The 27,304-nt window shown below is 36.9% G+C and overlaps 1 protein-coding gene across 1 annotated transcript in view; it reads left to right on the top strand.

Moving 5' to 3' along the window:
• Positions 1 to 27,304, top strand: part of RAD18 (RAD18 E3 ubiquitin protein ligase) — a 77,358-nt gene that overhangs the window by 35,934 nt on the left and 14,120 nt on the right. The window contains exons 8-11 of the mRNA XM_033210530.1: positions 9,233 to 9,309; positions 10,582 to 10,642; positions 21,069 to 21,209; positions 24,535 to 24,718. Coding sequence (XP_033066421.1) covers positions 9,233 to 9,309; positions 10,582 to 10,642; positions 21,069 to 21,209; positions 24,535 to 24,718 — 463 coding nt within the window. The remainder of the gene's footprint in view (positions 1 to 9,232; positions 9,310 to 10,581; positions 10,643 to 21,068; positions 21,210 to 24,534; positions 24,719 to 27,304) is intronic.

Here is a 27,304-nt window from a genome sequence, read left to right as displayed (position 1 = left end):
TAAATATTTCATGTCTTTTGGTGCTATTGTGAGTGGTTTTAAAATTTTTATTTCTCATTGTTTATTACTATTTTAAAGAGTCATGTTGGCATACTGATTTTTGTATATTTACTTGTATACTATTAACTAGTGAAACTCACATGTTTCTAATTGCTTTTTTATAGATTTCATAGGATTTTTATATACACAATCAAGTTGCATGCCAATAAAAACAGTTTTATTTATTTATTTTTTTCAGTTGATATGCCTTTTATCTTTCTATCCTTGGTTAGTTGCACTGGTTAGGACCTCCAGTGCGACGTGAAATAAAAGTGGTGTGGGCAAACATCCTTTCCTTTCTGCAATCTTTTTTTTTTAATGAATCTTTTAAGAAAGGATCTCTAACTTTCATCTGAGTTTTCAAGGTTCTGTCTCCCCAGAAGGAAGAATGATTGCCTTCAAAAATCATTTGAGTGATAATATTATTACATCAATATATGTTCTTTTAATTCTAGAATACCCCAATCTTATAAGTAAAACATTTAGTCTTTCACTATTAAGTGTGATAGGTTTTCATAGATGCCTTTTATGAGGTTGAGGACATTTCTTCCCTTCCTAGTTTATTGAGAATTATGAAGGTGTGTTGAATTGTCAATTTCGTATTCTGCATCTATTGAGATGATTATATTTTTTATTTATTCTGTGATATATTTATAACACTGAGTTTTAATCAGTTTATTGAAATATAATTAATATAATACTGAGATATAATTCATACCCACCTAAAGTATGTGTACAGTTCAGTGGTTTTCAGTATATTCACAGAGTTGTATAACTATCATCACATTAAATTTTAGAACATTTGTTACCCTGAAAAGAGCCCAGTATCCATTAGCATCATTTTCTACCAACCCTTCCAGCCCTAGATAGCCACTAATTTACTTTCTGTCTCTATACATTTGTCTGTTCTGGATATTCCATTTAAGTGGAATCATATAACATGTGGCCTTTTATAAACTAACTTCTGTCACTTAGTGTAATGTTTTCAAGGTTTGTTTGTGGTCAGTACTCATTTATTTTTGTGCAGTGATCTGTAAATGTTATGTAAATTTGCTTGATAGTGTATTCAAGTCTTCAGCATCCTTGCTGATATTCTGTTTACTGATTCTATCAATTACTGACGAGCTTTTTGCAATATCCAACTATATTTATAGATTTTTCATTTTCCCTGTCAATAGTTTCAGTTTTGTTATATTTTGAATCTCTTAGTATTATTATGTATCTTCTTGATTAGTTAGCCTGTTTATTATTATGGCATATATGTCTTTGTCTCTGGTAATATTCCTTGTCTCAAAAATTATCTGATATGAGTGTAGCAACTACTTTATTTCATTTTTCTTTAAATCTATTGTATCATTATATTTAAACTGTGTTTTATTATAAGCCATATATGGTTTGGATTTTCTTTTTTAATTTAATTTGACATGCTCTACCATTACATTGTAGGGTTTAAACTATTTTAATTTCATTTATTCTATTTGGTTGGGTTTATATCTGCCATCGTGCTTGTTTGCTATTCTGTCATTCTTTTGTTTTTTCTTCATTTCCTGCTTTCTTTTAGATTAACTGAGTATTTTTTAGTTTTTTATGTTATCTTCATTTTATGAGCTATACTTCTTTTTTGTAGGGGTGATTGTTCTAGTTTACTATATGCATTTTTAACTTATCTCAGTCTGCCTTCAGTTAACAGTATACTACTTCATGTGTAACGGAAGGGCCTTACGGCTTTCATTCTTTGTACTATTGTCATACATTTTTCTTCTACGCATTCTAAACACTATAATACCTTGTTACTACTTTTGCTTTAAACTACATAAAAATGGAAAAGAAGGTCTGTATTTACCTGCACATTTACCATTTTCAGCATTCTTTATTTCTTTGTGTAGATCTAGGTTTTCATCTGGTGTCATTTTCTTTTGCCTGAAAAACTTCTTTTTTTTCTTGATTTCCACAGTGTTTGGACATTTCCTGAAAAACTTTATTCGTTCATTCTTTTTCTTTTTTTCTTTTTTAAGACGGGGTCTTGCTCTGTCACCCTGGCTGGAGTACAGTGGCGCAATGATAGTTCACTGCAGCCTCGGACTCCAGGAATCCTCCCGTTTCAGCCTGCCAGGTAGCTAGGACTACAAGCGCATGCCACCATGCCCAGCTAATTTTTGTTTGTTTTGTAGAGACAGGGTCTCACTATGTTACCCAGGCTGATCTTGAACTCCTAGCCCAAGAGATTCACCTGCTTTAGCACCCCCCAAAGTGCAGGGATTACAGGTATGAACCATCGTGCCTGGATTATTCAATATTTCTTGTAGTGCAGATGTGCTGTTGAGACAGATTCTCTCAGCTTCTGTTTGTCTGAAAAAGTCTTAATTTTGCATTCTTTTAAAAAACTTTCTATTTGGAAATTTATAGGAAAGTTGAAAGACTATCATAATGAATGCATAGACTATACCGTTTGTACAGATTCACCTATTGTTAGCATTTTGTCTCATTTGCTTTATGAATTACTTTGTTCCTCTGTCTCTCTTTTTCTGTGAAATGTATGTGTCCATATAATTACACACGTATTTTTTTCTTTGTCTGAGAATAAGTTATATGGTGTTTACTCTTTATTCCTAATTACGTCCTTGTATTATTTCTTAAGAAAAAAAGATTCTCTTTTTTTGCCACTGTAGTTAGTACTTGTAGTAAATTTAACTTTGTTATAATACTTTTATTCATCTTTTCAATTTTGTCAGTGGACCCCATAATAACCTTTGTAGATTTTTTTTCCTGCAGTACATGATCCAGTTTTGGAGCACATATTGCATTTAGTGGTAATATCTTTTTAGTCTCTTTCAACCTGGAATAATTCCTCAGCCTTTGTCGTTTATGACACTGGCCTTTTAAAAGAATACAGTCTTTGTTGTGTGTGTGTGTGTTTTTCAAGTAAAATGTTCTCATTCTGGCGGAAAATTCAGATTATGCATTCCTGGCCAGAATACTATATAAGTGATGTTTTGTCTTCAGAATATTACATCTAGAGCCATTTGAATCTGTGTACCCCTCATTTGTGATATCAGGCTTGATCACCTGGCCAGTTTCTCCCTCATTTATACTTTACATCTGCTCCCTTGCTACTAATAAGAAGTCTACAGAGACACTTCAACGCTATGTAGCTATTCTATACCTTATTAAGATTTCACCCCTATATTTAGTATCCTTTGGTAATTTTTATCTAAACTAATCTTTTCTGTGATAGTTGCAAAATGATGATTTTTCAACTTTAGCATTCCTTTCACACTTGCTAATTGATACTTGGTATGATTCTGAAAACAAGAACTCTTCCCTCTGCCTTATTTGTTTTATTTGTCTCTTATGGATATGGATTCACAGATTTTTAACTCATTACTTCTCTTAATTAGTTTTGTGTTTGTATTTTTCCAGATTTGGCCAGCAGGAGCGTCTTCATTCTAATTCCTGTCTTCATGACATACCCCCGTTATTTTCATTACCATTTTCTTATTTCTAACATAACAACATATTGCAGGCTTTTCTTGCTCTTCCATGTCCCAGCCCTGAAATTAGCCATTTCTCTGAGGAGCTCTGGTCCTTTCTATTGGTGAAACAAGATATGGCTACCAGCTATGCTCATATATATACATATGCACACATGGATACATATATACATACATATGCATGCATGCATATGTATACATGTAAATCCATGTACACTTACATGTTTCAAGGCTCTCAAAAGTATTTCATACAGTAGCAGTTTTGTTTTGTCTCCAGAGCATTAACTGCCTGTTGGATCATTTTTATGATGGTAGGTTTAAAATTCTTGTCAGATAATTCCAGCAACTGGGTCGTCTCAGGTGTTGGCATCCTGTCTTTTTTCATTTGAGTCGTGATTTTCCTGATTCTTAGTATGTCACGTTTTTTTTTCAGTTGTATTCTGAGTATTTTTTGTATTCTAATGACATTCTAGGTTCTATTTAAAAATTCTAATTTAGCAGGAAGTCATCTTGTTTTTTAGCATGCAGATCCTGGCCTACTTTTTTAGGCTGTGGTTCTAATGATGATTTAGTTCCCAGATCCCTTGAAATGTTATTTTGGTCCACTTTATTTAATTGCTACCTGGAGACTGTTGTGAATACCTGATATTCCACACTGTGGTTCAGTTTTCAAACCTTTTGGCGTATTAATTGTAAACAATTTCACATGTTGGTCGGGGATGATCTACACAGGCTGAAGGAATTCTTTCTCCAGGTTCCTTCTCTTTGATACTCTCTCCTCAGTTATTAGTTGAGAGGGTGCAGTTGTCACCTGCCATCATTGGATGGGGGATAGAAGTCTGAGCTCCTCACTAGACTTCCACTGACACTGTTGCTATGGGAGGACATCCTGCACTAGGACCCCTTCCACCTCTGGTTAATGGGCAGAAGTCCATGCTCCCCACTTGCTCTCTGATAATACTGCAAAGGGCAGGGACCATCAGCAGTGTTTTGCTTGGGTAGGTCAAGTATTATCAAGAAGGTTTCTGGGCACCCTCTTTTTCAGTCCTTTGCTTAGAAAGAGTAGATTTTTCTTGAGGCTTTTTTGTCTGTTCCTCTTGATGTCTCTGGGCTTCTCCAGAGCCTAGTCTGTAAGATACAGAATACAAAGACACCTCAGGGAACTCACCACAGTGTCATTCCTCACATGCTGAGGTCTTAGCCAGCCCATCTTCCTCTTTCTACTTTCCAGAGTTCTCTTACAGTTGTCAGTTGTGTATCAGGGTTTTTAGTTGTACTTAGTTGGAGAAATGAGTCTAATCCGTCTTGTTTGGAACAAGAAATACTTTTTAATGTATTTTAAATTTCTGTTTTAGGAGCAAACACATTTAAGATTGTTATGTCTTCTTGGTAAATTGACCCTTTATCACGGTATAATTTCCCTCTTTTTTTTTTTTTGAGACGGAGTTTCACTCTTGTTGCCCAGGCTGGAGTGCAATGGCACCATCTCAGCTCACTGCAACCTCCTGCTCCTGGATTCGAGTGATTCTCCTGCCTCAGCCTCCCGAGTAGCTGGGACTGCAGGCATGAGCCACCATGCCTTGCTAATTTTTGTATTTTTAGTAGGGATGGGATTTCACCATGTTGGTCAGGCTGGTTTCGAACTCCTGACCTCAGGTGATCCACTCGCCTCGGCCTCCCAAACTGCTGGGATTACAGGCATGAGCCACTGCGCCCGGCCCCTAATTTCCCTCTTTATCCCTAATAACATTCATTGTTCTGGAGCTTGTTGTGCCTCATATTAATAAAGCTCCTCCAGGTTTCTTTTCATGACTGTTTACATGAGACATCTCTTTCCATACTTTTATTTTTAACCTATCTTTTTATTTAAAATGGGTTATTTTTGATAGTATATAGTTTGGTCTTGCTTTTTTATCCAATCTGACATTCTCTGTCTCTTTATTGGTGCTTTAAAACCATTTCTTTAATGAAATACTAATGCAGTAGGCTTTGAATTTAATATCTTGCTGTTTTTTTCTTTGTTCCATCTCCTTTTTGTTATCTTTTTTTGCTGTCTTTTGGATTGAGCATTTTTTATTATTATATTTTATTTATATTATTGCCTTATTACTTTACCTCTTTTTCAAAAAATTTTAGTGGTCTCTCTAGGGTTTGCAGTGTACATCTTTCATTAGTTACAGTCAAGTAATTATACAGCCTCACTTGTAAGAAACTTTTAACAATATACTCCCAACTCCTAATTATTTGTACTGTTATTGTCATGAACTCCTTTTACATATACTATTAACGCAATACGTTGCTATTGTTTGTCCATTAAACAGTTACCTTTTAGAGTAGTTAAAAATAAGAAAAAAGTATATTTCATACTTATCTTCATGTTTACCATTTCACCAGTTTTCACTTATTCTTAGGTAAGTTTCTCTCTGGTTCTTCTACTTGAAGAACTTGTTTTAATACTTTTTGTAGTGGAGGGCTGCTAATAATACTTTCTCTCAGCTTATGGTTTCCTCAGAACATTTTTGTCTTTCACTTTTGAGAGATATTTTCATTAGAATTCTGGGTTAGGAGGCTTTTTTCTAATGCTTTAAAGATGTCACTCTATTGTTATCTGGCTTGAATAATTTCTGATGAGAAGTGTAATGTAATTCTTGATTTTTCTTTATATAATGTATCTTTTTCCTCTGATGGCTGCATGATTTTCTCTTTGTGTCTATATGCATGTTGTTGTCATTTTTGGTTTGTTTTTATATCTGTGTTGCTTGATCTTTGAGATTCTTGCATTTGTGGTTTGGTGTCTTTCTTATATTTGGCAAATTCTAGACATTAGTTCTTCAACAATTTCTTCTCTTCCCTTCTTTCTTCTTCTGTGATTTCTATTATGTGTATGTTATATTTCTTGATATTGTCCCATAGCTCTTAGAGGCGCTGTTCTGTTACAGTTTTTTTTTTCTTTTTCCTTTTTTTTCTCTCTGTGTTTCAGATTGGATAATACCAATCCAATTTTAGGTTCACTGATTCTTTCCTTAGCTGAGTCAAGTTATCTGTTACTGTGTTGGTTTTATGTATCTGTATCTATATATCTAACATTTCCATATTATTCTTTCTAAAAGAAAGGATTTCTATTGAAGTAATTTCTACAGAAATGCCCTATCTGTTCATGTGTATTGATAAAGATGATCCTTTATCATCTTAATCATTATTTGCTTGCTTTTTCATGTTTAAGTTTTGGTTGAAAGCCAGACATTGTAGGTAAGAGTCTGAAGTGCCAGACTCTTTTTTTTAATGTACCTATGTATCACTCACAACTTAGGTTTTCCCTATGAGCCTGTGCCTCAGAGAGGGTCTCTCTCCATGTTCATTTCTCTCCTAGAAGTAGATTGCTGTTACGTATCACTTGGATCATGCTAGGTTTGTGGTAGGGAGAAAAGGAGGGTTCTCTGTTACTCTGATTTAGCTTCAGTCATAGGCAGGTCTTTCAATCCTGCATCTCAGGGGTGGGCTCTTTCAGCGAACCTGCCCCTCTCCCACTGCCAGTGGCAGGGGTTCTCTACGGGTCAGGGCCCAGAATGGTTTCCTGGTCCTCCTAAGGTGTATAGGGTTTTTTTGTTTGTTTTTGTTTACTTCCCTCAGCAACCTATGCTCTGGGGATAACATTTTTGCTGACCTTTCGTCAGCACTTAATGCTTTTTTTCTTCAGGGATAAAGATGTGATTGGGGCTTCATGTCCGTCCTGCAGTGGGGATGATTCTCTTTTGCCGGAATTGGATCTGGAGGGAGATCTTTTCTAATTTCCTGCCCTTCCCCAGTGAGCTACAGAGACTGAGGACTCTTGTGAGTGCCCACTGAGGTCTGTAGAAAATAGCCTGCAAGGCCGGGCGCGGTGCCTCACGCCTGTAATCCCAGCACTTTGGGAGCCCGAGGCGGGCGGATCACGAGGTCAGGAGATCCAGACCATCCTGGCTAACACGGTGAAACCTCCTCTCTACTAAAAAATTAGCCGAGCATGGTGGCGGGCGCCTATAGTCCCAGCTACTCGGGAGGCTGACTCAGGAGAATGGCATGAACCCAGAAGGCGGAGCTTGCAATGAGCCGAGATCACGCCACTGCACTCCAGCCTGGGCGACAGAGCAAGACTCCGTCTCAAAAAATAAAGAAAAAAAAAGAAAAGAAAATAGCCTGCAAATGGATGTGATGCCCCTTGTGTCCAAGCCACCCAGGGTTTTTATATTTTCATGGTAGCTCACCCTTGGCCTTTTGCAGTTTATCAAAAAGTTTAGCTGAGATGTTACCCAGAGATAGAGTGGTACCAATTTTTCTCGTGTGTACTGCCCTATGTCAACCAGCGCTCATGATCCCCCTCTCCTCTAAGGCACTCATCTTTCCTTAGATTTCAAGGTAGTTGATTGCCGTCTTACTTTAGCTCTGATGGATTCAAGAAAAATTATAGTTTTATAAATTATCCAGCTTTTTCTCATCATTAGGGTGAGAGTGACATTATTTATAGCTCTCTACAACCTAAACAGAATCAGAAATCTCCCTGAAAAAGATTTAAGCCACTAAATTCTACCCAATCCTAATATAGTTTTCTTAATATCTTAGAAGAGGATATGCCAGATGTTCTTTATCTTTAGTGATACTTGTATTAATGGATTAGATAGAATGCAGATGGTCCCTGTGTTTTTCATGTTATTCCGTGACTCAGTTTGGAAAGGAGAGAACCACTAGCTGGTCATGTTCACAGAGAGATTGTTTACATTGTTTGTACTGGTTTTACAATATCAGGGAGGCAAAAGGTACCTCTCAGTGCTTGGAAAACATAAACTTTATATTGAGACAGTTGCATTCTTAAATGATCCTCATAAGGTCTGTGGTTTAAAAAAAAAACTGTATAGGAGATTATTTCAAACATATACAGAAATAGAGAAAAGAGTTTACTGATTTCCCCATATGCCTACTACCCAGCTTAAACAATTATCACACCATCTTAATGTTGTTTTATCTACCATTTACGCCCTTTTTCCTATGGATTATTTTGAAGCAAATTCCAGATATAATTTTTAAGTATAAATGAGTGTAAGGGATTGTAAATTTTTATTTCATACCATATACATTTCAGTTTTAATGTATTGACTTTGGATGCAGAAAGATAACATTTGCAAATTCTGTGCTGTTTGCATTCAAAGGCATTTAATGTGTGACAGGGTGTATTCCAGATCTCTTTTATGTGTGTAATTGGTAACCATACCTACAGACAAAAGTTCTGGAGGCAAGGACATTTTTCCTGGTATTTGTAGACCTTTCTCTCTCCTTGAACAGTAGCCTATTGTACTGCATTTAGTACATTGGAATTTGAGCAGACATCCCCTAGTAATTGAACTCACGCTAAAAAATTAATTTTCATATTTCATTGAGACTTCTGTTTAGACCTATATATTCAAAGGAGAAAGCAAAGTGACTTGACTTTACTCTTCTGGTTATACGTTGAACAACATGTGCATGTGTAAGAGTTCAGTGTTTTAACTTCATGGTTTTTTTAAACCTTTTGTTTTGAAATGGTAATTGATTCACAGAAAAATTGTAAAAATAGATCAGGGAGTTCACATATACCTGTCACCCATCTTCCAATGTTAATAACTTAAATAATTACTATACAGTGATAAAAAAAAGTAATTAACCTAGTGGTTATTTTCTTATTTTAACAGCTGCTGAAATAGTTCAAGAAATCGAAAATATGGAGAAGACTAGGATGCGTCTTGAAGCTAGTAAACTCAATGAAAGTGTATGTTAATGGGCTATTTCAGTATCTGGATAGAAATGAAGAAAGAAAGTTTAATACCCAACAAAAATTAAAGCAAACCATTATTAAATTTGTTCATTTACTAAAACATTTCCACTTAGTGTATTATGATTTACTTGCAACTCGTTTTAGGACAATATTTGATTGTACTTAGCAGTCCTCTAGCACAACATGCAATTCAAAGTAGAGTTTGTTCATGAGCTAGAGTTCTATAGAAAATGCCTATGCCTGTGCATCAGGCAGCTTTGATATTGGTCCTTTCTTCTGCTGGTTGTGTTCAATAAACTGCCTCTAAGGTCCTCTAAGCTACCGCTAGGGACCTCTATGATTCCTTTTTAGCTCTGGCATTCTGCAATTCTATGATTATACTTATGGAGATGTTAAGTAATTGTAAGAGGATAAATTAAGTAATTTGAGGATGGAGTATTCTCTTGAGCTTTTGAGAGAATCAGAGACCTAAAATTCTTCACTGTTGACTTCCACTAGCTTGATGGCCCCAAACTTGAAGACAGGATACCAGTGAAGAAAATAGTCATTGTGTCCTGTGACACTGGAGGAAGTGTTTTGGTCTCTTCCAAGTAGACTTCTTTTTTTTTCTAGGCCATCTGTAGTGTGTTTGTAAGGAAAGCAATGGTTACCTTAAGAAAGTAAGTTTATAGCCAAATAAGTAGGAACAAAAATGGGATTTACATTGACCGTATTATTACCTGTGTGCTAACTGTAAGATGGAACTGTAGTGAATTATGGAAGTAGATTTCTGATCTTTTAAGTCTGAGGTTTAAAAAGTGGACCTAGAAATGTAACTTACTGTGTTTTGTATTATTGCATTTTCTATACATACTACTTTTCTATAATGACCTGGAGAAGTTAGGTTGGAAAGAGAGAAGGCAGACAAGAAGATCAGCTTTACTGATAGTCAGCTAAGTGTCGTCAGTATTCTGGTTTCAAATATTGCCTGTTGTATTAATGAATGTGGAAAATTAAATATTGAAAATAGAAAATTTATTATTTTGTTAATATATAATTGAATCATGTTGCATTTTCTACTGATAAGAAAAAATAATGAGTAGAATGTACATTGTTTCTGGTGTTTAAGGGAAGTCCGTAGGAATGATTCTTCCTAGGTCTATGTAAAACAGATGACAGATCATTTTCCTCTGTTAAACACTCACATTTGAGATTTGAAAGTTTGTAATATTTCCCTTTTTATCATTTTGGGGAGATTTTTATTCAGACTTTTTTTGATTATTTTAGGTAATGGTTTTTACAAAGGACCAAACAGAAAAGGAAATAGATGAAATTCACAGTAAATATCGTAAGTTGTGTGACTTTTTTTTTATTTGTAAAGAGCTTCGGTTGCTGTTTTTCATCTTAAGTAATTTTTTCAGAATAATGTTTTATATTAAGGTTCAATTCAAACTTTTATTAACATTACTTAAGAGATTGAATTTTAATTAGTGACTTTTTTTGTATTTTGTGTGCCTGCTTTTTGATGTTTATGACTAGCATTCTACTTTGAGCTTATCACTAAGCACTTTGCAAATATTAATTAGCTGCTCTCAGAGCATCTCTGTGAGAAGAAGCTGGGATTAAAATGGAAACATTTGGAGGTTCTATCCTGTCCTCAGGCCACTCAGTACCAATACTTCTGTATAGGATTTCAGCGCTTCTATATTTGTGCCAAAAATAGTTTTCATTTTATTGCTTGTTAGCAGCCTCCCAACTTTATCACTTCCTTTTCCTTAAATGTCTTTGTGTATGTCTTTCCTAGGGCTAACACATGACTGTTTTGTCAATTGGATAGCTGTTATTCTTTGTATGATTGGTTGGTTTTTAGTTTAAATTTAAGTGCCTGACAAACAGTAGATGGTTAATAGATGTTCACTGAATCAGTATTCCCAGGCATGGTGTGTTTTAATTATGGTAAGATAATTTTTTTCTCTCTTCATTTCTTAAACTCTGAAGGCCCAGGTTCTGTAGTGATGTATTGTGGGAAGGAGGATGAAGCACACCTGCACTGGATGTAGGTGTGATCGCCTATGCCTTGGTAGAATAGGAAAAGGACTCTAGAGGAGTCTTGGATTATGGACTGAACAACAAAAGTCACCATTATTCTGTTGCTAGACAGATAAGTATGATGTGAACCTCTTTGATCAACTTTTAGGATGCCAGAGTGATTTTTTTAGAAAGGAGAACAAAAGAGAATATCAAATGATCACACTGAATTGGCCTGTAAAAATAAAGCCTGTGAAAATAAGGAAATCAGAAAATTTGCATTGGGAGAAAGTAATTTAAATAACTGAAAGGGTGACATCTAATAATTATCGCATATTAAGAAAAATTTGGACTGTATACAGTCAAGAAAATATTCATTGCCCACCATTTAGATATCTAAAAAGTAACTTTACTAAATAGATGGTATTAAATTAATTTATTTAGCCTTAAAATAAACCTCAAAAGTCAAGTGCTTCACAAAGCTTAGATGCTTACTTAGCCTTTTAGTTTGTTCGTACATTTTGATTTAGTGTCAGGTTCTTACTATACTGTTGATATATCTTCATCTTTTAAACATTTTTTTAATTTTTTTTTTTTTTTTTTTTTTCCTGAGACGGAGTCTCGCTCTGTCGCCCGGGGCTGGAGTGCAGTGGCCGGTTCTCAGCTCACTGCAAGCCCCGCCTCCCGGGTTTACGCCATTCTCCTGCCTCAGCCTCCCGAGTAGCTGGGACTACAGGCGCCCGCCACCTCGCCCGGCTAGTTTTTTGTATTTTTTAGTAGAGACGGGGTTTCACCGTGTTAGTCTCGATCTCCTGACCTCGTGATCCGCCCGTCTTGGCCTCCCAAAGTGCTGGGATTACAGGCATGAGCCACCGCGCCCGGCCTTAATGTTTTACATGTAGTTTTTTTAATCATTTACTTTTTATGAGGCTTATCATATAAAAGAGCAGTCTATTGCTTCCTCCAACAACCTGCCTCTATTCCCATTCCCTAGAGGGAACAACTATCAAGGCTTTTGGTGCTACTTTTGGTAATTACCTTACAATTTATAAAAAGGTATTCTTTCTGCTATTTCTTGAAGTTTTTCAACTTCACATTAACTATTGATGTGCTAATATGAAAGATGGAGATTTAGCTCATTTATGTCCTGAGCCCTACCTTTGCTTCCCTTCCATCCTTTAAATATTATGTCGTAAGTTTTTGTAAGATCAGTATTAAGTTAGATACATTGTTTATGGCTCAAGCCAGATAATTTGCATAAGATGGTTATAATTCCTTTCATCAAAACATTCTGTTTTTCTTTTTTTTCTTTTTTCTTTTTTTTTTTTTTGAGATGGAGTCTTGCTCTGTCACCCAGGCTGGAGTGCAGTGGCTCAATCTTGGCTCACTGCAAGTTCTGCCTCCTGGGTTCACGCCATTCTCCTGCCTCAGCCTCCTGAGTAGCTGGGACTACAGGCTCCCACCACCATACCCAGCTAATTTTTTGTATTTTTAGTAGAGACGGGGTTTCACCGTGTTAGCCAGGATGGTCTTGATCTCCTGACCTCGTGATCCTCCTGCCTCAGCCTCCCAAAGTGCTGGGATTACAGGCGTGAGCCACTGCACCCGGCCCTGTTTTCCTTATAATTAATACTTCTCTTTTATTTGCTTAACTGTTTACCTAGTACTAATATATCTCTAAACCTTCCAACAGAAGTGTAAATCACTTTCCAGTACATTTACACACATTGATTATAACTCATTATTTTCTCAAGAACTTCTCCCCTAGGGCCACCCCTAGTCTCTGTTGTCCTGTTCCAGTCTACTGTGCTTACCCTTTATGCCTTCTATTAATACATGGCTGCTCCTCTGGAATTTATTGTCACCAGCTTTCTGGGAATTCTGCTCTCCTCCTTCCTGTGTTGGTTCACTTCTTCCAGGTTCCAAGTCTCCCTGTTCTCTTGCCTTGTTTTGGTAGAGCACATTTTCCAGGAAACTTCCTGAGAAAGGGTGTATGCAAGCTTGTCCAAACTGCGGCCTAGGATGGCCTTTGAATGCAGCCCAAAGCAAATTTGTAAACTTTATTAAACACTGTGATAATTTTTTTTTCTTTTTTTTCTTTTTTCTTTTGCTCATCAGCTATTGTTAGTGTTAGTGTATTTTATGTGTGGCCCAAGACAATTCTCCTTCCAGTGTGGCCCAGGGAAGCCAGAAGATTAGACACCCCTGGTATAGGGGAATTTCTTGAGATCTATAACATTCCATACATAACAGGAAATAGCACCTTTATTATTGATTGATAATTTAGCTGTTTGTAGAACTTTAGGTTGAAAAGATACTTTTCTCCGAATTTTCAAAGGTATCCTTCCATTGTTTTCTGCTTTCCAGCACTGTTGCTAATAACTAGCTTGCCATTCTGATTGTTTATCTTTCATTTGTTACTTTTTTTTCTTGATCTGCTCATGTTCAGTTCACCATCAAGTTCTGTCAGTCTCTATCTTCTAAATATCCCCTGAGACCATACACTTCTTTTGTATCTCTTTGCTTTCTAGTCATCCCCCATCTACTCTTGACCCTTCCTAATACTCAGAAGCCAAAACTGTCTTCCAGAACTGCTGAGTCTTCACATCATTGCCATTTCTGCCTTGCTGCCCTCCTGCCATTATAAAGAATTCTTCAGTGGACTTTCCATTTCTCTTAAGCTAGAGTTTGTAAAGTCTGTTATTTCCTTTATCTGGACCTGCCGAGCTCCCTAGCCTTGCCTCTTCTCTTCCCCTTACTCCTTGTATTCCAATCACTCTGGATATCTTTTACCTCCTTTACCAAGTCCTTCAGTGTTTGAGGGCATTTGTTACCCTCTTCTCTCTGTCTGGAACTATGTCTTTCTCTAATTGCTTCTGACCCCTATCTGTACTACCTACTGTCAATCAGCTCAATTGTAGTTTCCCTGGGAAACCCTTTGTGATCTCAGACAAGGTAAGATTTTCTTTCTATATGTACTTACATTATCTTGTGTTTTTTCATAGTAGTATTCCATTCGTTCAGCCATCACAAGTTTTTCTAGTACTTAGCATGTGCCAGACACTGTGCTCAAAGCTGGGGATATAGGAATGAACAAGACAGACAAAAAGCCTACTCTGTTGGAGTTTATATCTTACTAGTATTTTAGAAAGTGATAAGTGAAAAAATAAAGCAAGGAAGAATATAAGAAAAGTTTAACTTTTTGATAAAATGGTCATAATCGTTATTTATTGTGCAGCTAATTAGTTTCTTATTTTTTTTTTTTTTTTTTTTTTTTTTTTTTTTTTTTTTTTTTTTGAGGCGGAGTCTCGCTCTGTCGCCCGGACTGGAGTGCAGTGGCCGGATCTCAGCTCACTGCAAGCTCCGCCTCCCGGGTTTCCGCCATTCTCCTGCCTCAGCCTCCGAGTAGCTGGGACTACAGGCGCCCGCCACCTCGCCCGGCTAGTTTTTGTATTTTTAGTAGAGACGGGGTTTCACCGTATTAGCCAGGATGGTCTCGATCTCCTGACCTCGTGATCCGCCCGTCTCGGCCTCCCAAAGTGCTGGGATTACAGGCTTGAGCCACCGCGCCCGGCCATTAGTTTCTTATTTCTAATTAATTTCTAATTATGTGTTTTTATTAGTGTGCTAGGGCTGCCCAAACAAAGTACTGCATGTAGACTGCATGGCTTAAATAACAAATTTATTGTCTTGTGGTTCTGGAAGCTAGAAGTCCAAGAGCAAGGTGTCAGCAGGGTTCTGGAGGCTAGAAGTCCAAGATCGAAGTGTCCTGAGCTTCTCAGGGCCATGCAGGAAGGATCTGTTCTAGGCCTCTCTCCTTGGCTGTAGACAACCATCTTCTTCCTATGTCTCTTGACATCATCTTCCCTCTATGTGTGTCTCTGTGTCCAAATTTCCCCCTTTTATAAACATATCAGTTGTATTGGATTAGGGCTCATCCTAATGACCTCAGGGGTGGCTCCTCTGTCATTTCCCTATCATAAGCAAAGTCCTGAGGTTAGGAAAAAAACTGTCTCACTTAGAAAAGAAAAAAAAGCTTAAAATGAATAGTGGGGGTTTGGGGGTCTGGGATAAGAGCCTCTTGCTCTCTGGAAATGGTTTCCTTTAATCACTATATCTCTACTCCAGTTCAGATCAGCTAGACCTCTATGAAGGGAAACAGAATCAACATTCCTTTTACCCAAAGGAAAGAGAGAGGTGGCAGGATCTTGGAAAAGAGATAGATCCAACAATTCCACATTTAGCTCATCCTTTGTCAAACCCTAGATGAGCCCCCATATGATGGGATAGTTCCCTGGACCTTGACCCCCTCTGTGGGCGGGAACTGGAGTAGATCCTTTCACTCAGCCCACTGCTGGCCACTCCTTGCAAGAGGGAACACATGCTGGAACCAGCCGGACGCTCCTCTCTGGTGGGAGCAGGCTCTGTGCAGGCCCCATAGCAGCGTCCTAGCCCCTGCCCTTTCAGCACGTGGGTTCTCGTCCTGCGTCTTAGAAAAATGAAGTTGCACAAATGGATTGGAGAGTAGTGTATGTGGAGGATTTTATTGGGTGATGGCTGGCAGCTGATGGGAGTTGGAAAGGGGATGATGTGGGAAGAAAGTGGTCTTTCCCTGAAGCTGCAGCATCTGAAGTTAGCTGCATTTGTCTGTAGTCGCCAATGCTCAGCTGCTTGTATCCCCGATGCTCAGCAGCTTGCATCTCTGACTGCTTGCATCAGCTGCTTGTGTTGCTCTGCCAGCTGAAGTATTTTTATGGGCAAAGGATAGAAGCATGGCAGACCAAAGAGGCAATATTTGGCCGGCGAGATGGGGTCAGCTGTTTTTACTTAGGGCCGAGGTCCCAGGCTTGAGGGTGGAGTTTAGCCAGGAGCCCAGCCATTCTGTATCTCAAGGACACCAAAGAGCTTTTGTTTATGTGGGTCATATCTATTAATATGTATCACATTATCAATTAAAACTTAGAGATGTCTGTTTCCAGCCATGAAATAGCTTCATTTACTCTCTTACCTAAAACAAGCAAAATGAATGTACAAAGTATATGAAATAGCAATTTTCAAGATACTGGCCATTGGGCACCAAAGGATAGGGGTCCTTGAGAGGTAAGCAAAAAATGTGATGAGCTTTATACTAAAGTTTCCTGGCTATAGTGTGGGCAAGTGGGTATTCCAGGCAAAGCCTGGAGACTCGAAGTTAAGGAGAAAGAGCTGAGACGTCAGAGGAACCAAAGGAGCTAGAGTTTGCAGAACGGAGTACTGGAAGGAGAAACCCAGTGATCTGCAGAGAGTTCACCTTGAGTATTCATTTGGCATGCAAAATACATTCTCTGACCACAATGAAATTAAATTAGAAATCAGTAACAAAGCCCTTGGGAAAGTCACCAAATATTTGGAAGTTAAATAATCCATTTCAAAATAACCCATAGGTCAAAGAAGAAATTAAAACCAAGAAATTTTAAAAATATTAACAATGAACCCATTACATGTTAGCATAAATAACATATTTTGGTTTAAAAAAGAACTGTTTCCCCCTCTCCGAAAAATAAAAATAGAGATTTCTATTAGCCCAGACGGAATAACAGAGACTATATTTACTCTCCTCCATGAAAAAAAAAAAAAAATCTAGAAAACCAGGTGAATGTTGAATGGTTTTTCAGATAATGGGAAACAAACAGGTAGCATAGGACTATGATCTCTGAGACAGAGAGAAAACAAATCATGACTTAGGCCAACATTGCTGTGAACAGACAACATTACATTTCACAGAGATAGAAGGGAACAGGGGTTTCACAGCTTGGAAGCAGCAAACCTTGACAAGACCAGCCTCAGAAGTATTTAGAGGTCAGAATTATTTAGAGTTGATTGAGACCAAATTGGAGGTGAGGAAATGAAACCATTAAGGTAGACAACTTTTTGGGGGAGGTTTTAGTGTAAAGGAAAGCAGAAAAATAGGGTCATAGCTGGAGGAGGGGTGTTGGGTCAAGGGAGGGTTTTGTTTGCTTTTTTTTTTTGTTTATTATTTAAATTGGGAGATATTTAACTCAGTGGCTTTCTGATCTTTTTGACTACAACCCACAGTGAGAGATAAATTTTATATCACTACTAACTATATACATACACGTGACTGAAACAAAGGCTTCACGAAATGGTATTGCCTTTTCCATTTTTAATGCATTCTGATACTTTCTATTCTCTTTATTATTTCAATAAGAAAAAAATGCTGGTCTGGATTTACTGAGTTGTTTTCATAATTCACACTCTATGTTCGAAGGCACAGTCTCTCTGTTCACAGCTTCATGATGGAATCCCAAACATAAGTTAGAGGTTAGCTTTTAATTATAGCAAGGACAGTTGTTTCATGGTAAGAACAAGGGAAATAGATCATAAGTGCACAGACAAGTTATACTGGTGCTTGAAAGATGACAGAGTTTCTGTTAGAATGATTCTATATTTTTCAAAATAGTGCGAGACCAACTAAGAGGGGCCACATGGGGAGTGTTGAATATTTGAATGAAGAAAGTGTAAGATAGATATTTTGGAGAATAGTAGAGCAAACTTTACTAGGGAAAGGTGCAAGAGTTGTATAGCAGTATTGAATGCCCATTTGAGAATTATGATCATGAAATTAAAGTGTCACTAGTCAGTTCAGGGCTAGATGAATAAGCCTGTAGTGAACATTAGCCATAACAGTTAAACTCTGTTCTTCATCCACGTTTAGCTGGTTGGCTATCATAGGTGGTATGATGGTGAAAGCTGACTCCAAACTCATTTCTTGATTTAAAGTAGACAAAGTATCTCAGTGGCATCACTGTAGAAGGATATGTGTCTTTTCTACTCTTGAGAGAGCCTGTTTTTAGTCTTTTGTGCCACTGGGTTCTGGGTTCTTGGGCAGACCCAGAGACACTCTGACTGTAAGGGCTGGACTGAAGAAGAGTAGTTAAAGTGATCAGGGAGTGAAGGGCTTGACTTGGTACTAAAAAAGATTACATTTAAACTTGGAGAGGAACAAAGGATGGAATGATCCAAGTATTCAAAATCTGGAAGAAAATGAGTTGGTTGAATGTGTACTTAGTCATGGACACTCCCACGACTAGCTGAGCCACTTAAAACTTCTAAGAGGTAAATTCAGGACATATACCCACCAGAACTGAGATTTTAAACTCTACAGTACTCCTTGCCAAATGGCAAATCTTCTAAAATGAAGTAAAGAGGTAAGTGGGAACAATGTTACTAGTCTTGATCTGTTGACATTTTTCGTTTTCTGAGTAGGGGTTATTGGAATTCTCTGGCTAAAGCCAGAGTAGTGGCTGCCATTTACTTTTGGTTTCCAACCTAGCTCTGGGGTAATTAGATTTAAATCTGGGGTTTTATTACTTCAGAAGATAATAAGTCATTAAGCCTTCTTAACTGTTAATGCTATTACTTTAGCAAATTTCTTAACTAATTCTTAAATCTCCAGTCTTTATATGTACAGTGGAGTGGCCTTAGTAGGAAAATAGCTTAGACCTGGTCTAACTAAATTATATAGATCCCATAGTACTGTGTTACCCTAGCCTAATAGAAACTACATAATGATGGTGGTAGTGTTAGCGCCCATTGATTCCGAGGAGCCAGAGAAATACAAGATAGTTATCCTCAAGTGCATAGAGTACTTAAAAGAAATCACCTAGCTTGTACATCCTAGATAGGATCTCACTTGTTTCTAAAGAGTTAGTTTTTTCCCAGTAATCTTTACGTCCAGCATATATTTCTTTTGCTGACATTTTAATTAGGCTCTTATTTAAAATGTACCATACATTTTATAGCCCAACACATTAGTTTCACTAGAAGTTTTCATACATGTACCATACACATAAAAATATTGCAATTAGGAGCATTCTTTCCTGAATGTCTTTGCTGTGCTTGTCAATATTCACGTATAGGAATCCAACTATTTTCTTCCTTGTGCATCACAATTTAGTTTTTCTCTTTTCGTGTTAAAAGATAATTTTCAAAAACAAGTAATATCATTCTCATATGGATGTAAAATGAACATGTGTTTTTATTAAAGATTTAAGCTCTTTAGTAGAGAGAGGGCTGATATTATGAGGTGATCAAAGAAGGAGCCAAAGAATCATCACATTTACAGATGAGGAACATTGAAATGAATGTATAATGGGCAAAAAACTGGCTTCTTCCACATTGGAGTACGGAAGTCAATTGAACCTCCACCCAACAGGATTTTGCATATCTATAGTCAAGAATTATTTTCCATTGCTCTCAGTTATCTACAACATACAGAGTTATACCATAGCTCAAAGGCAGTGAATGGCTGGAATCCTGAGAGAGTAGATTTAGACAATCACATAGTTCAACGGAAGCTCAATTTTTTTCCCCTACACCCAGTAAATTCCTTATGCCTTAGTATTGTGCTAAGGAAAATGGAAGAAACCAAGTGATAAAAAGTACATTGTTGATTTTTGTTTGAAAACAGTGTCAAATTTTTGTTTTAACCATTTGTAGTATGGTTCTCTCTAAAAATTTTACAGGATTTATGACATTACTTTGGACTGTGGCGTAAGTGTTTAATGTTGCTAGATAAGTAAACTGCAACCTCAGCTGCATGGTTCATAATCACAATACATGCCGTAAAGTCCATGCAGTAATGATGACTGACTGCTCTTTATTGAACAAATTGATACATTAATAGTGATGATCTTGAGGTCAGGGTTAATTATATTCAAAGATGTTAAAAATGGTAGTAAATAAAGATTAGAGTTAGTATAGTATCCTAAGATAAGGTAGAATTGGTTGGGAGAGGTCTTAGAATCTTGAAGGGGCTCTACTGGGAAAGAGGCCAGAAATGTGAAGAAAAAAAAGAGCTGGAGTGGATATCCTTTGTTATTATGATTAAACTTTCCTAGAGGCTTCTATTTTAGATCCAGTGAATACTCTTAGTACTCTTGTATCTTGGAAGTTAGAATGGTATCATTTGTATATATTTAAGAAAGCGTGCATCTTTCTTGCTCTTATGATTATGTAAAAGCCTCTCTAGAGAATGGAGTTTGGGAAGAAACCTAGAGTAGCAAACTAGGAATATCATGTTTCCATGTTTGTATTTGAGGAAGAGAGAAGATAAAAAGAATCTTCCATGACACTGCAGCCCTTTGTATTCTTATGCTTGGTAGCTTTTATATTTATTGCAAGTAATTCCAACGGATGCTGTTTTTGAGCAGTCTGGTACACCTCTTTTTTTTTTTTTTTTAGAGACAGAGTCTCGCTCTGTTGCCCAGTCTGGAGTGCAGTGGTGTGATCTTGGGTCACCGCAACCTCTGCCTCCCAGGTTCAAGTGACTCTTGTGCCTCAGCCTCCTAAGTAGCTGGGATTCTAGGCACGCAATACCACACCTGGCTACTTTTTTTGTATTTTTAGTAGAGATAGGGTTTCACCATGTTGATCAGGCTGGTCTCGAACTCCTGACAAATGGTCCACCTACTTCGGCCTCCCAAAGTGCTGGGATTACAGGCATGTGATACCACGCCCGGCTAATTTTTTTGTGTTTTTAGTAGAGATGGGGTTTCACCATGTTGGCCACGCTGGTCTCAAACTCCTGACAAGTGATCCATTCACTTTGGGCTCCCAAAGTGCTAGGATTACAGGTGTGAGCCACCACGCCCATCCCTTGTACACCTCTTGATATTCAGTTTGTCAGTTGTAGATGGTTAACTTTCATTGTCCTAGCTTTACTGCGAAGATCTTTTGAATTTCAGGTAAGAAACATAAGAGTGAATTTCAGCTTCTGGTGGATCAGGCTAGAAAAGGATACAAGAAAATTGTTGGAATGTCACAAAAAGCAGTAACAATAACAAAAGAAGATGAATCTACAGAAAAGCTATCTTCTGTATGCATGGGTAAGAAACTATAATTAAAAACAGACATATGTTGAATTTCATTATTTACTTTTAATATGAAAAGAAAATTAAACCAAGGAAATTTACTTTGGAGTTCCTAGTTCTTTGAAATGAGGAAAAGTATTTTTAGACAAACTTCGTGTAGCAGTTTGTAAACTAGATTTATTACTGTGCAGAAAATGGTTGGAAGAATGTCCTGAAGAAATGATCTCTTTTTGTCTATCATCCTTTCAGTTAATGACAAATCATAAATTTCTTAATTATTTAAGCTTGAGGATGTTTTCCAGGTGTAGAATTTATTGGTGGAGATCCTGAGAGATCCTGAAAGAGAGTGAATTATTTTTGTGATAGAACACTGGTGTTTGCCTTGATGAAATGTTCTGCCAAACAATCTAAAGCTAATATACTGGTAGGCTAATACAGAGCACATTCCTTAACTTTGATCCATTTTAAAATTTGAAATTAATATTTTAATTCTATTGCCTGGGCTTTGGACTAGTGAACAAAAAAGAATCATAATGGGGGAAAATGCGCAAGAAAATTCCTTATCATGTTTTTCTATATTGTGGTAAAATATATAATACAATATTTATCTTTTTAACCCTTCATAAATGTATAAGTCATTGGCATTAAATACATTCACAATATTGTATAACTATCACCACTGTCTATATCCAAAACAATTTCATCATTCCCAGCACAAGCTCTGCACTTATGAAATAGCAACTCTTCCATCCCCTCTGCCTCATAGCCCTGGTAATAACAGTTCCACCTTCTGTGTCTATGAGTTTGCCCATTCCAGGTACCTCATATAAATGGAATTGTATAATATTTTCTTTGTGTGTTGACTTCTTTCTCTAAGCATAATGCTTTCAGAGTCCATCAGTGTTGTAGCATATTTTAAAATTTCTTACTATGATTAAACAGTATTCTGTAGTATGTATATGCCATATTTTGTTTATCCATTTATCTGTTATGGTTATTTCCACCTTTTGGTTATTATAAATAATGCTGCTACGAGCATTGATGCTCAGATATGTAAGTTTCAGCTTAGAGTGGGATTTCTGATTCATATACTGGTTCTATGTTTAACCTTTTGAGGAATTGTTAAACTTTTCCGTAGTGGCTGCATTATCTTACATTCCCACCAGCAAAGCATGAGGGTTCCAGTTTCTTCACATCCTTATCAACGCTTGTTATTTTCTGATTTTTAAATTTTTTTAAAATTGTAGATGCAAAATGGTATGTAATTGTGGTTTTGATTTGCATTTCCCTAGTGACTAATAAACAATTTGTGCATAAGGTGCTGCCTCGGTATATAACTCATGGTCTTTGAACAAATCGAATTTGTTCATGCAATTGTGAAAGGATATTTCTAGAAACTAGTTTAGCACTTGAGAAAATCTGACTGAATATTTCCCATTAAGAAAACTTTTTTTTATTAGTTGAACCTCTCTTGAATATCATTGATGGCTTGTATATATTTATGAACATCAATATTACTCTTTCTGGGGTTCAAAGGTGATTGCTGCTTTTAGATTGCTGTGCATGAATGAGATGTCTGAGAGGGTAAGGAATGTGAGAGAGGTGAAGACAGACACAGACTGACTGAAAAGATGAATTTTGTATAGCATCATACAACCAATATAATTGTTGCTCTTTAGGACAAACATTGAAGTGCTCATGTAAGTGAACAAGTTGCATATTCTCTCAAGTGAAAACTTAGCCTGTTTTTTTTGTGTGTCTCTGGGGAGCTCTGATGTCTGAGCCTCACTCCTGAGGCTCTATTTTGAAGTCCTGCATTCTGAGATCTAAGGGCAGGTAGGAAGGATAACTTATTTTTTATGCCCACGGATTATTGAATGCTGTTTGTCCCCAAGAAGGAATATATTGTCTAGAAGTGTATATAAGAGTGGAAGAAGTAAGAAAATAATACAGACAATGTGCAAAAATAAAAGATTGTTTTCAGTTGAATTCCTGTTCCTTGGTTTGACAGCTTTTTTGCATGCGCCTCACTAGTTGAGTAATATAGTCCCTGGGTGAACCGAGTTGACTGGGGGATTGGCTTCTCTTAATTGTGATCCTGGTATCTGTTTACAAGAGGAGTTCTTAGAGGTTCAGGATGGTCATCCTGGCTAACTTCTTTTTCTCTTTTCCAGATATACTTTAGAGGATGCTGTTTTGTTTTGCTAATGATAGTTTATTGATAGCCAGATGACATTAGGGACATATTTTTAGGAATTATACTCTTGTGAAGTATGCTGTTCTCCCACTATAACAAAAACTTAGAACTATTTCTGAAAAAAATTTGACTGTATGAACTTGGCAAGGTTTTTTGAATAATGTGTTATGTTCTTTCCCCATAAATTCTCTCTGTATAACCAAACCTTGACAATTGTATTTTTATTGTGCTTTGTTGAAGACCTCTTGCCTCTACAAGTCTTGAGGAGTGATGTGTGAAAGCTCTGTTTCTCTGTGAGGAAACACATGAAAGGAGCTTTGTACTATTATTAGCATGTGTAGCTTGCATGCGAAAGTACCTCCTCAGTTCCTGAAAGTTAAGGACAGCACAGATGAAAATCCCAGCAAAGTTTATGATGAGTGGGAGAATCCTGGGCACTAAAGAATCTTTCACAGATATTCTTCTCACTCATATTTGTAGAAAATTGGCCATTCCCATATGCCACATTTTTGTAAACACTGCATCCTTCCAGCTTTTTGGGGTCTTTATTTTTGTCTGCAATAAGAGACCTTAAAAGCTGAGAATATGACAAAGAATGCATGGAAATGTGATGTGTATTGGATCAAATGGAAATATTCCTTATGTCTGTTGAGTTGTCCTTTTCCATAGAGAATAATTAGATTCTATTTAACAGTTTTAGGAAAATGTCCAGATAGATGCACTATCATATAATAGTGACAAATATTGTAGTTGTCTTATTAGTTGAATCTGTAGTCTTTTTTTTTTGGTTATACTTCTTACGTTGGTTTGTCAGTGTTCTCTGATCTACGAAATATGCAAGAATTCCTTAGTGATATGTTAATAGATGCCTGGTTAGAATTACAAGATTCTTCCTGCTCCTGGTTTCAAAATAAATTTTATTTTTAAACTAATTAATCTTGGAAAAACATGGGCTGGATAGTATAATTAGGTAGCACCATTGTAGTGTTAAGTCTTGCTTTCTGGCTGTCACTAGAGTTCTGGAATCAATGTGACATATACTTCAACTTTACTAAGTGCATATGGCAGTATTAAGTGTTGCAGAAGTAACAGGTGTACAGAAGTTGTAGATTTCAACGTACTCTTAAATTTATTTTTTCCTAGGACAGGAAGATAATATAACCTCAGTAATAAACCACTTCTCTCAATCAAAGCTGGTAACAAACCACTTTTCTCAATCAAAGCTGGACTCCCCAGAGGAATTGGAACCTGACAGAGAAGAGGATTCTTCTAGCTGTACTGATATTCAAGAAGCCCTTTCTTCACCAGAATCAGATTCATGCAATAGGTAAGAAATATGCAGTAGTTGATTATTTTAAATATCTGCTTCATATGCACACATAGATAGGCAGAAATAATTAGAAAGTAGCTTTGAGGTGTGGTATGGTATGTCACTCTTACATTTTAGTCCCCTTTTACTGCTGGGTCATCTTCAGAGTGGTAACAAGACAGGATTTGGGAAGGAAGTGCAGAGGGTGAGTTTGATCTCTACTCTATAGCCTTTTTATAGATATTTTTCCTACCGTTGGAAAAGAAAGCATGATAGACAGTGAAATTTTTGTCAAGACAATGAGTGAAGGAGATAAAAACAACTGTATTGGAAAACAGATGATCAGAAAGACGTGGCGCATAGGAGTGTTAAGAAATGAAAAATTTAACTGAGTAAATAGATAGGGAAACTTTAAAAATGAGAAATTTGGTAATGAGTCATTTTGAAAAGATATTTTTAAAATATATAGGGTTTATTTTACACACACACATGCATGCACACACACATACCATTTTTCTTTCTGGTCATAAATGTTAACATTTCTATAGGTTGGCACAAAAGTAATTGAAACCACAGTTAATTTTGCACCAACATAATACCTTATGTTTATAATTGTTATTTTTAAATGAGTACAGTATTTTGTTATGTCTCTGTACCATAATTTACCAGACCCTTCAGTTTCTGTTAGAGCTCTGCATTTTTTCCAGTGTTCTACTTACGTGCCTGATGCTATGTTAAAGCTCTTACTTTGTTTCTGTTGAATACTTTTTTTTTTTTTTTTTTCATTTTTTTGAGGTGGAGTTTTGCTCTGTTGCCCAGCCTGGAGTGCAGTGGCACGATCTCAGCTCACTGCAATCTCCACCTCCCAGGTTCAAGCATTTCTCCTACCTCAGCTTCCTAAGTGGCTGGGATTACAGGCCTGTGCCACCTCACCTGGCTAATTTTTTCTGGTATAGTTAGTGGAGATGGGGTTTCACCATGTTGGCCAGGCTCTGTTAAAAATTATCAGTATACATATTAAATACAAGTTTTTCAGATTTAGAATTTGTTCTTCTGAAAATAAGAGTTCCAAATGTCTCCTGGACAGAAAACTCTGGTTCTGGGGGTTTTAGGATCCAGAAAACAGCATGCCCAGATGGGCTTGGGTTAGTTCACTTGATTTGCTTGTGAAAGATGTGAGGGTACAGGAACTGTGTGGGTTGGGGTGATCAGAAAAGAGGAAACAGATTTGGCTATAGCAGGAGAGAATTTTTGCAGGTTGTTTCTTAGGACTAGATCTAAACATTTTAAGATCAGCATTTTAACTAGGATTCCTGGATAATGGAAAAGTTCAGTGTTCAGAACAGCATGTATAGCATGTGATCTCTTTTCTAAAAGGGGGAAGAATGCTTATATTTGTTTGGCTTTGCATAAAGAAACACTAGAAGAATACACAACAAACTAATGAAAGTGATTTCATGTTGGAGACAAGAGAAAACAGGTTGGATGGGAACAAAGGAGGAAGTGGGCCAGCTCAGTATACATCTTTTATGTCGTTTGATTTGGAACCATGTAAATATATTAATCTTCTTTAAACAAACAAACAAAAAGCAAGCACCGTTTAAACCTTACTCTTGAAAGTTTTGGAAATCATCTCATCAGTGTTAATCGTCATCATAAATTGGTTAATGAAGTTTGGTGGAGTAGGCAATAAGGAAGACAAATATATTAATGAGATTTTGTAATTTAGAGGGTATTGGAATTACTAGAAAAATTACTAAATAAGTGTTTATGTTTCTGGTCAAATTGAGAAAAAAAACGTCAAACTAGTGGAACAATATCCTAAGTTGGAAGTATCTTACTGTAAGTCAATGATGGCTTTGTATTTTTTAAAATCTTCATAATTGCTATTGGAAGGTTGACATTATATTTCATTTTATAACTGTTAAATGTGACATTCAGTGAATTTAATGTTGCCACAAAATCTTTTTCTACTAAAACTCATTACTGTGTGTATTTTATTATAGCCTTTTTTGTGGGAATATTTATGAACTTTAGAATACCCTGAAAGCTAAATGGTTCATTCTGTTTCAGGTGGTGAGTTGTTTTTTGTTGGAAGTTTCTAGAGAAAATGTGGGAACATGAAATAGTTCTTCAGTATCTTTTGCATTTTTCAAAGAGCTTAGGCCGGACACAGTGGCTCACACCTGTAGTCCTAGCACTTTGGGAGGCCGAGGCAGGTGGATCACCTGAAGTCAGGAAGACCAGCCTGGCCAACATGGTGAAACCCGGCTTTTACTAAAAATTCAAAAATTAGCCAGGCGCAGTGGCATGTGCCTGTAATCCCAGCTACTCAGGAGGCTGAGGCAGCAGAATTGCTTGAACCTGGGAGGCGGAGGTTGCTGTGAGCCAATACTGCACCACTGTATTCCAGCCTGGGCGACAGAGCGAGACTCCATCTCAAAAAAAAAAAAAAGAAAAGAAAAGAAAGAGCTTAAACTGGGTGTGGTGCATGAGACAGACCATCTTTTGGATGAATGGAACATTTGTTTTAGGGGAATGTGTCTTAGTCCAAGATACTGTAACATCAAGTCCTTGAAATGTGTATGACTCCTTGAGATCCAT

The sequence above is a fragment of the Trachypithecus francoisi genome, unplaced genomic scaffold, assembly GCF_009764315.1.
Source record: "Trachypithecus francoisi isolate TF-2019V2 unplaced genomic scaffold, Tfra_2.0 Lachesis_group0, whole genome shotgun sequence".
Classification (NCBI taxonomy): domain Eukaryota; kingdom Metazoa; phylum Chordata; class Mammalia; order Primates; family Cercopithecidae; genus Trachypithecus; species Trachypithecus francoisi.
The sequence above is the reverse complement of the archived record's forward strand: the minus strand, read 5'-3'. Positions and strand labels throughout refer to the sequence as shown.